This window comes from Salvelinus sp. IW2-2015, linkage group LG4p (genome assembly GCF_002910315.2).
Source record: "Salvelinus sp. IW2-2015 linkage group LG4p, ASM291031v2, whole genome shotgun sequence".
Classification (NCBI taxonomy): domain Eukaryota; kingdom Metazoa; phylum Chordata; class Actinopteri; order Salmoniformes; family Salmonidae; genus Salvelinus; species Salvelinus sp. IW2-2015.
In genome coordinates, this window is record NC_036841.1 from 11,142,945 (window position 1) to 11,153,189 (window position 10,245).

At 47.7% G+C, this 10,245-nt stretch overlaps 2 protein-coding genes and 1 pseudogene across 2 annotated transcripts; 2 read left to right on the forward strand and 1 right to left on the reverse strand.

Moving 5' to 3' along the window:
* Window positions 1–47: 47 nt before the first annotated feature.
* LOC111957160 (F-box only protein 39-like) lies at window positions 48–2,895 on the forward strand. Its single transcript, XM_023977912.2, has 3 exons — window positions 48–1,202; window positions 2,218–2,394; window positions 2,767–2,895. Exons 1-3 carry the CDS (start codon window positions 48–50, stop codon window positions 2,893–2,895), a joined length of 1,461 nt encoding a protein of 486 aa, XP_023833680.1.
* Window positions 2,896–3,262: 367 nt separating this feature from the next.
* LOC111957168 (tektin-1-like) lies at window positions 3,263–7,947 on the reverse strand. Its single transcript, XM_070436798.1, has 6 exons — window positions 7,710–7,947; window positions 7,469–7,589; window positions 6,250–6,620; window positions 4,348–4,466; window positions 3,858–4,252; window positions 3,263–3,481 (listed from the first exon to the last, which is right to left on the reverse strand). Exons 1-6 carry the CDS (start codon window positions 7,945–7,947, stop codon window positions 3,322–3,324), a joined length of 1,404 nt encoding a protein of 467 aa, XP_070292899.1. The 3' UTR covers window positions 3,263–3,321.
* A 541-nt stretch (window positions 7,948–8,488) lies between these two features.
* Window positions 8,489–9,940, forward strand: LOC111957177 (centrosomal protein of 55 kDa pseudogene; annotated as a pseudogene).
* Window positions 9,941–10,245: the final 305 nt, after the last annotated feature.

Consider the following 10,245-nt stretch of genomic DNA (forward strand, 5'->3'; position numbering starts at 1 on the left):
TGAATATTGAGAGACGTTAGTGGTTTGGCAACACTTCTTCCCTGTAAATGGATTACCCCGAGGATCCAGAGGAACAGTTCTCGGAGAACAAGAACGAAGAAGAAGAGGGGGAAGATAAAGGAATAGAGATAATGGATGAGGATGAGGAAGAAGGCGAGGTGGAGGAAGATAAAAAGCCTAAACTGGGCTGGGCTAATCTCCCGGACGTGTGTCTGTGGCAGGTATTCTGGTGGCTGCGGGACCGCGACCGTGTCAAGGCGGCCCTGGTGTGTCACCATTGGCACCATGTTATGCGCTCTCCCTCCCTCTGGAGGGTTCGAAACTTCAACTTCTCCGGCCGCATCTCCAGGACCCGCCGCTCGGAGCTGGAGACGGCCGTGTGTTACGCCAAGACCTACGGCTCTTACCTGGAGAACCTGGAGATCCGCTTCTCCCACCCCCTCAACTCTCTGGTGTCCCGGCGCTTCCAGCAGACGCTGAGGACCTTCCTCGCCGCGTTGCGTAAAACTGGCGGCCAACTACGCCGCCTAACTGTCAACCACATGGAGCTGGATCGCGCCGCCTGGTGCCGCAGTGTACGCAAGGCGCTGGTGCGCAGCCTCACCTTCTACCTGCGCCGCGAGGGCTCCCGCCTGGGCTACCTGAGCCTGCGGGGGGCCCGCCTCAACCTGCCCCAGGGCCTGGAGGTGCTGGAAGCCGTGGCTGCAGCTCAGCAGCACACCCACCTGGGCCGCCGGCCCGGCATCACCCACCTCAACCTGGAGGACTTCTTCTCACAGCCGCTGGCCGTCTTCGTKAACCCTGCCTTCCCCCAGGTCATGAACCGCTTCCAGGGCCTCTGTACCCTTACCCTCAACTACAGCTGTGTATCGGACGAGCTGCTGGCGGCCCTGTCCGCGGCGTGTAGGAGKSTGGGCGGGGGAGGGTCCCTGCAGACGTTCACCATACGATGCCATATCCACGAGCCCCACATCCAGGTGGTCTGGGGGGATGCCTGGTCCCATCTGGCTCAGCATTGTCCTGACCTTCGCGTGCAGATCACAGTGGAGCGGATCCTCGACGTGGACACGCTGGGGAGGATTCTGCTCAGAGAGATCCCGCTGCGCTTGCTCAGTCTCACCAGCTGCTACTTCAGTGAACAGGACTGGAGTGCCAAGCCTGCTCTTACCAACCTAGTGCCCTGCTACAGGAGCTGTTTACAGGTGAGGATTGGTTGCTCTACCCATTGTTGGGTTCTAAATTAACCTTATAAAATTCATGGATGATTAGTAAAGCTTAAACCAAGTTTATTCACCCATTGAGTCAATACAGCTGCATCAGACAAAAATATATTTCCACCAGTGGTAAAATATATATATACCCCAATTTGGACGGAGTCGCCTCCTCTCTAAACATTACATCTTTATTGCTAGGCAGGAAGTTAAGTGATACTGGCAATAAACGGTTCCTTCTCCCTTAAATGTGACCTGACCTCGACCCCCTTCATCACTAATCTACGGCTCTCCACCCTTATCAGTGCCTGCCACGTGATCGTTTCCCCTGCACTCAGTACATTCCAAGCTTAATTGCACCCACCATATACATTCCTCCTACATATAACCACTAACTTCTGGTGTAAACCCTCGACTATGGCACCCCTCATGTCTCTAGCATAACTAATGATTCATATTTAAAGTTCAGAAATCCGAACCCATCACCATCAATACACGGTAGTAGTCCGTTATGGAGCAATGATGGCACCGGTTTGTGTGGCGATAAAGTATGTGCAGTATATCAACAGTGTTTATTCATGTACCTACGTTGCCTTTTTATATCCATGCAGTTCAGACTAAGCCTAGTCCTGGAATAAGAGATTCTCCATTGAGAATGTGTTTTATTCCAGGACTAGGCTTAATCTATGTCAGGGAAACCGGCCCCAAGAGACATGACTCTAAGGGCTGGATTCAATCCGTATCGCAGAAGTATCACGGAAAATCCGTGTTACAGCTCGATTTAAAATGAAAGGCGATGTTCCCGCGTTACTGCATCCACAGTAAAACGTTGCATATGTCCTCTCAATTGGAAACGATCTTCACATTTTCACGCGGCTCTTCCGCGATATGGATTGAATCCAGCCCTAAATTGTCAATAGGAAGTCAGTGGCACTCAATCCTTTAACAACATGAATCCATGTTGAAGTGTTGTGAATCTGTCTCCCACCTCAATTCCTTGGTGTAGAAATTGACCCTGGACCTGAACAACAGCCACGAGTCTGTGGACGAGGAGCTGCTGGAGGTGGTGCTGCTGTGCAGCCGGCTGGTCTTCCTGAAGGTCTGGGCCTTCCTGGACATCAGCTTCCTGGACCGGCTGTTGCAGAAACGCCTGGAAAAGAAGACCATCCTCAGGACCATCAAGGTGAGCCAGAGCTCTGGGAACTAGGATAAGGCCGTACAGGCCTAGGCCTACACACCTGCGTACCAATCTATGTCCTGGCATTGAAGAGATTTACTAACACAGACCCACACTAGCCTGCTGTGTTCTCCTGCCCAGTGAACTGGGATATTGCAGGCATTATAAAGTTTGTTTGGGTCGTTAAAGAAACAGCCATCAAGCTGGGCAGTCATCTTTGTCCGTTCTTAAAGAGCCCGGTCACATTTCCTTCCTTCTACTTCTTTAAAAGCTACTGATGACACCTCACGTGTTGCACCTAGCTATAGCAATGTGCTTGACTGTATTATGTGAGCAATATACTGTGTGGTTTATAAGCGGCTTGTGTTTGTGTCCCAGGTGCGCATCTACACCAACAAATATGAGACTCAGGACGAGGATGAGCAGCTGGAGGAGGTGTACTCTCGCTACAGACAACTCATCAACTCAGAGCTCCACTACTTCGCCATCTCCTACCCCATGCTCTGACTCCTGCCTGACAGATACATGGGTCCAAATAGACAGCTTTAAAAATATATAMATAATAACACCATTTAAAGTAAGAGGAAGGAAACAATTTGATACACAATCATGATGGGTCTGGCAAATACAGCACACATACACGACGCCATCACTGTAGATATAAACACACGCTCCACAATCTGATCCTCCTTTACTTCAAACCCAAATATTGTATTAAAATTGCTGCAAACAATACAAGCACTCCAGCTTTCCATCATAATGTATACCTCATATTTTATTCATCAGTGAAAATGCTAGCCCGGGTATGTCAGCATAAGCTAAAGAGCCCCACTATAAAGTCAGTGTGGCCATGGTCTAGGCTTGTCCCAGATCTGTTGATGCAAGTCAGCACAAACAGATCAGGGACCWGGCTTGTCATGGTGGGAGTGGTATTCAGAAGCTGTTGGTGGAGATGGGCTGGCGGAGCTGGGTGCAGATGACCTCGTCGATGTAGAGAGAACGGGACTTGACCTGGATCTCCTCTTCCAGGATCAGCTGTGAGCGGGTCAGGGCCTGCACCTCCATCTCCGACTGGGCCTGGGCCTCTTGTAGTCTGGGAGTGGGGGGGGTCACAGGGTTGACACAGAGAAATGGGAGGCTACAACAACTCATGGCAAATAGGCAAAACATTCAATATGTCATTCACATACTACATTTAGAAGAGTCTCTTAACCAGAGATGGGTGAACAAAAAAGACTTGAAATGAAAGCTGTGATATCCTGTTTGTGTAACAAAATCATGAGTATGGTGAATCTCTAATCAGTGGGTTGTTAGGATAACTAATCTTATAATTCATACAGAGCTAAAACATGACTGTAAACTACTATAAAATAGTTTGAGTTGTAATGGAAGTGAAAATAGTGGTCAGAGACCCTAGACAAGTAGGAAGAGTTAGGTACAGTAGACAGGAAGGTGGGGTGCATTGTCACCTCTTGATGTGTGCAGTGAGCTCCTGGACCTCGGAGAGCAGGCGGACCTGGACCGGGTCATGGTAGAGCTCGATGCTAGGMCTCTGGCTGCGGGCGGACAGCCGTGTCTGAGCCACCTTCAGGGGACCTGCTTTGTCTTCGATGGCCACGCGCAGGGCCTCCAGGTTCCACTCCTGGCTAGCCACCTCTGACAGAACCTTTTTAGTTTTTAGGGAGAAAGGAGGGGAATCATTCCAGTAACTAATCATAGGTGGATTAATTTCAGTAACACAGTGCGACAGGTAGCCTTCGGCCWGTAACCGAAAGGATTCTGGTTTGAATCCCTGAGCTGAATAGGTGAAAACATCTGRTAATGTGCCCTTGAGCAAGGCACTTAATTGCCCCTGTAAGTCATTCTGGATAAGAGCGTCTGCTACATGATGAAAAAAGAATCACGGGAATGGCCTGGGTTATGCATATAAAGTACGTTTTTCTTCACATTGCTGCTGACCTTTGCCAGGTGGTCCTCCAGTTGTCCTTTGGCTGTCTTGGTCTCCTGAACCTGCAGCCGGAGGGCATTYCCCGTAGCGTTGTGCTGCCTGCACATGTCAGCAGCTGTCTGCTCCCTGTCTTAGGTCAGTTAGGATCACCATTTTATTTTAAGAATGTGAAATGTCAGAATAATATTAGAGAGAATGATTTATTTCAGATTTTATTTACTTCATCACATTCCCAGTGGGTCAGAAGTTTACATGCTACAAAATACCAATTGAGTGTATTGCCTTCAAATTGTTTAACTTGGGTCAAACATTTCGGGTAGCCTTCCACAAGCTTCCCACAATAAGTTGGGTGAATTTTGTCCTATTCCTCCTGACAGAGCTGGTGTAATGGTCAGGTTCGTCGGCCTCCTTGCTCGCACACAGCTTTTTCAGTTCTGCCCCAAATTTTTCCATGGGATTTGAGGTCAGGGCTTTGTGATGGCCCATCCAATACTTGACTTTGTTGTCCTTAAGCCATTTTGCCACAACTTTGGAAGTATGCTTGGGTCATTGTCCATTTGAGACCCATTTGTGACCAAGCTTTAACTTCCTGACTGATGTCTTGAGATGTTGCTTCAATATATCCACATACTTTTCCTTCCTCATGGTGTCATCTATTTTGTGAAGTGCACCAGTCCTCCTGCAGCAAAGCACCCCCACAGCATGATGCTGCCACCACCGTGCTTCACGGTTGGGATGGTGTTCTTCAGCTTGCAAGCCTCCCCCTTTTCCCTCCAAACATAACAATGGTCATTATGGCCAACACAGTTCTATTTTTGTTTCATCAGACCAGAGGACATTTCTCCAAAAAGTACGATCTTTGTCCCCATGTGCAGTTGCAAACCGTAATCTGGCTTTTTATGGCGGTTTTGGAGCAGTGGCTTCTTCCTTGCTGAGCGGCCTTTCAGGTTATGTCAATATTGGAACTCGTTTTACTGTGGATATAGATACTTTTGTACCCGTTTCCTCCAGCATCTTCACAAGGTCATTTGCTGTTGTTCTGGGATTGAGTTGCACTTTTAGCACCAAAGAACGCGTCTCCTTCCTGAGCGGTATGGACGGCTGCGTGGTCGCATGGTGATTATACTTGCGTACTATTGTTTGTACAGATGAAGTGGTACCTTCAGGCGTTTGGAAATTGCTCTCAAGGATGAACCAGACTTGTGGAGTTCTAACAAAAAAAAAATTCTGAGGTCTTGGCTGATTTCCCCATGATGTCAAGCAAAACACTGAGTTTGAAGGTAGGCCTTGAAATACATTCACAGGTAAGACCTCCAATTGACTCAAATGATGTCAATTAGCCTATCAGAAGCTTCTAAAGCCATGACATAATTTTCTGGAATTTTCCAAGCTGTTTAAAGGCACAGTCAACTTAGTGTATGTAAACTTCTGACCCACTGGAATTGTGATACAGTGAATTTTAAGTGAAATAATCTGTCTGTAAACAATTGTTGGAAAAATGACTTGTCATGCACAAAGTAGATGTCCTAACCGACTTGCCAAAACTATAGTTTGTTTAACAAGAAATTTGTGAGTGGTTGAAAAACGAGTTTAATGACTCCAACCTAAGTGTATGTACCTTCTGACTTCAACTGTAAGTAGGGTGGTTAGAGGAGGTATTACACTGATCTCTGGCTGGCTGAAGGGAATAATGCTTCTAATAGACCTACTGTATGCAGAATGCACCGACTGTCCATCACAAGGCACTGTGACAGGCCTTCTATTTCTATGTGTAGAATTATGACGTTTGCTGCAGGTCAAACTGCATGCTGGGTGAAGAGAAGGGATTATCTTTAGTTTGAAATAATGACATTTCCTTCATTGAATTTCCTACTGCCCCACATTACACAAATACAAAGTGCCATCGTTTTAACCTGGTACTGCGAGTGCTGTCTGACTAGTCACGTTGTCAATATTCAGGGAGGTGTTTGTGAGGATGGAGCAGAAACCATCAATCTGCTCTGCTTGGAACTTGTCCCGTAGGTCCTTCTCTAGGTAGTACTTTGCTGAGCGGTTCAGTCTGGAGCCAGAACAGAAACCTGCATTAGAAGCATTGCAGAGATCGTGAGACTTGARCGTGTGTGCGTGTGGCGAACCACTTCCTCCCCTCACCCACCTGATCTGTTCATTGGTCTGCTCCAGGGTGCGGTTCAGCAGTGATGCCACTCCCTCGATCACCTCGCTCTCCTTCATCAGTTCCCGCTCCACCTCCTCATGTACCAGGTCAATGGAAACACGCCTCTGCCTGAAACACACATGTTGATGGAGTATATACAATCACTTCCTAAAGGTTGCAAGTTTGAATCTCATTGCGGACAACTTTAGCATTTTAGCAAGTTTTCAACTACTTACTACTTTTTAGCTACTTTGCAACTACTTAGCATGTTAGCTAACCCTTCCCCTAACCTTAAACCTTTTAGCTAAACCTTGTAATTCGTAACATATCATACTAAATGCAGTGTCCTGGATTTACATACAGAATAATAAGAAATGCTCTGAGGTTGCATTGAAGGATCTCCTTATCTGTTGGTCTTAGTCTGGTGACTCTAGGTCCCTGTTTTCTCCTCCATATATTTACTTAGATTTGTGTGTATTAGGTAGTTGTGGTATTGTTAGATTACATGTTAGATATTGCTGCACTGTCAGAACTAGAAGCACAAGCATTTTGCTACACTCGCAATAACATCTGCTAACCACGTGTATGTGACCAATACAATTTGATTTGTTGGAACAGTGAGCAGACTCCTTCCCACCTAATTGTTTATCACTGTATTTTCTAACTGACTGATTGGGAGTTTACTTCTCACCTCTGTCAGGCACTGGAGGGTGACTCTGAGGGGATCGTGTAACAGTATAACTTTAAACCGTCCCCTCGCCCCGACCTCGGGCGCGAACCAGGGACCCTCTGCACACATCAACAACTGACACCCACGAAGCGTCGTTACCCATCGCTCCACAAAAGCCGCGGCCCTTGCAGAGCAAGGGGAAACCCTACTTCAGGTCTCAGAGCAAGTGACGTAACCGATTGAAATGCTATTAGCGCGCACCACCGCTAACTAACTAGCCATTTCACATCCGTTACACTCGGCACACCTCTCCATGGCTCTCTCCACCCGGCTCTTACAGGTTATCAGCACCTTAATCTCCTGGACAATCTCCTCCAGCTTCTGGTCCAGATCTGACTTCCAGAACTTGATGTCATAGATTATCTGCTCTGAACACAGAGATAGGATGGTATGAATGGCATGTGGTTGGGTATTATGAGGGGTGGTAATGTGCTATTATAAAGTGGAACAGACAGACCATTCAGTTGCAGTGATGAATCAACCACTACTTTGACAGGAACGGATTATGTTATAATCTCTATTTATTGATGTCGCTTTACGCAGTCTCTTGTTGGCATCCTGTTGCATGCGTTTGGCTGCCATGCCACTCTCCTCTATCCGCCTCTTACTCTCAGCCGTGAGTCGTTCAGAGCGTGAACGCTCAGCCTCCGCACTCCCATAATGTATTTGGTTTGCAAGCCTCCATTCTGGTAGGAACTTGGGCTGAGGGTCCATCAGCCTAGACATTTCTCCACTGCAATTCTTTCAGCCTTAAAAAAAAAAATATTTCCTTTCAATAAAGACACAACAACACAAATGTCACATAAATAGCCTACCAAAYTACCAACTAAATAGCAATTGGTAACAGTAGCTAACTAGTATCAACAGAAAATGGATCTACACAACAGTAACGTTAGCAAGATAGCTAGTTGTCATTAAAAAAAAACGTTAGTAAACTAGCTAACAAACCYGGCTTGCAAGATGCCACTGAAATATAATTAGTGAACCAAACCTCTCTTCTTACCATACCTTTACTGTGCGGTGTGAAACACTGGTTCGTGTTAAAAGTTGCAACAATGTTGCCTGTCTTGTCTGCAATGAAGGAACTCAAGGACAGGTTGTAAACAAACGGTTGCTAGATCAACGCAACACATTGCAATCTTGGCGGGGCCATCAACCGCGGGAAATGTAAAAGGTCAGCGATGTGTACATTTGGATTCTAACAACATCTGTGCGAGGCAATTTACTAACYTTAGATAGCTAACCAACGTTAGCTATCTTWGCAACGATGTCATCCAGCAACAAAAACAACTTCGCCGACAAAATAGGCGGAAGGCTGTGTTGCTCTAGAAAGAATATGGAGATCAGTAAACTCAGAAAGGAGAATGCATATCTCAGGAAGTCATTGGATGAGCTGTCTCGTCAGAAAGAAGAACCATCAGATTCWGAAAATAACAAGCTTTTATTAGCGAAAATCCTGTCACTGGAGACTAGGGAGAAGAACGCTCAGCAGCTACTGGCCAGGGACCAGGAAATCTGCTCTCTTTGCCAGCAGCCACATGTGGCAGGGGGTGAGACAGTGGCCGGTCTTCAGGCCCAGATAGACCACTATGTCAGGGAGGCGGAGCAGAGAAAAGACTCTTCCAGTCACTCCAAGCCGAGACAGAGGATGTTAAGAACAAGCTGGTGTCCATGTCTGCTAAGTGGCAGGAGCTGGAGAGTAGTAGAGCTGGCGGTGGGTTGCAGAGCTGCCCATCAGATGGACAGGTGTCCACCACCAGTACTGCAATGAGCCATGACCACCTCAGAGATGCCCTGGAAAAGAACCAGTAGTGGCTGGCCTACGACCAGCAGAGAGAGGCCTATGTGAAGGTGGTGTTGGCCCGGGTGTTTGGGCTGGAACAGCAGCTGAACCAGGCCAAGCAGGCCCTCGCACAGCAGCATAAAGACACCCATTCAGAAGAGAGGTCAGTGCAGATACAGAAGCACTATGAGAWATTGTTAKTGACGASCAAGAYYGAGCTGGAAACTCAGAGAGAGCAGGTCAATACAGCCCAGAGACAACTGTCTGAGCTGCAGTGTAGGTATGAGGAGAAGCAGAGAGAGGTGGGAGAGGTGAGGCAGCAGTTCCAGGCAGAGAGGCTGAGTATCCGGCAGTGTCCAGAAGGAGAAGTGCCGCTCTGGGGACAGAGAGGGCCGTCTGTGGGCTGAGATGGAGGAGCTCCAGGCCCGACTAGAGGAAAAGGAGATCAGGTGTGTTGAGCTCCTAGTAGAGGTGAATCTACTGCAGAAATCCCTACTGAGCCTGCATGAGGAGCAGCAACGCATCACAATTCTGAAGCAGCGGATCCAGGTGTCCGCCAAAGACCTGGAGGATGAGAAGCGAGACTGTCAGTATTTACAACAACAGCTCCACAAGGTGTTGAAGGAGTTACGCAAGGCAAAGGACCACTTCGCCAAACTCGAGTCAGAGAAGGGGTAGAGGGAGTTGTCCTGCCTGTACGATGCCAGCGCTCACAGCAGACCCCCAGCACCCCTGAAGCCGTCCAAAGAGAGCTTCACCTCCCCCTCTCAGGTCGTCAACCAGCTGGACGAGAGCTTCTTAGTGTCCCAGTTGCCGAGCCCAGTACCCCACCAGCACCACCGAGAGCTGCTGGCCCACCTCGAGCACTGTCTGGGCTGTACAGGGGCTGGGAGCATAGAAGTAGGCCTAGATCTATCCTATCTATTTAGATTCTAGTCCTATTTTTATGGCTGGGAGTACCCACCCCGATAAGTAGTACTCTGGAATAGGCTAGAGGTGACATTTTACTATTCTAAAACGCACTAAATGTAACTTCCCATTTKAAAATGTTACAGGTGGTGCAAACGCAAGCTGAAATGTCAATGTCACGTTGTGCACTGCGTCTGTGTGTTTAGAAAAGTAAAACGTCAACCTGTATGTCTATGTACCTTGATCCTGGATTGCTTCTGGACCGGTTTGCCGATCAAACTGGAAATGGCGCTTACTGTATACTGTAAGGAACATTGCTTCAAGCCATTGAG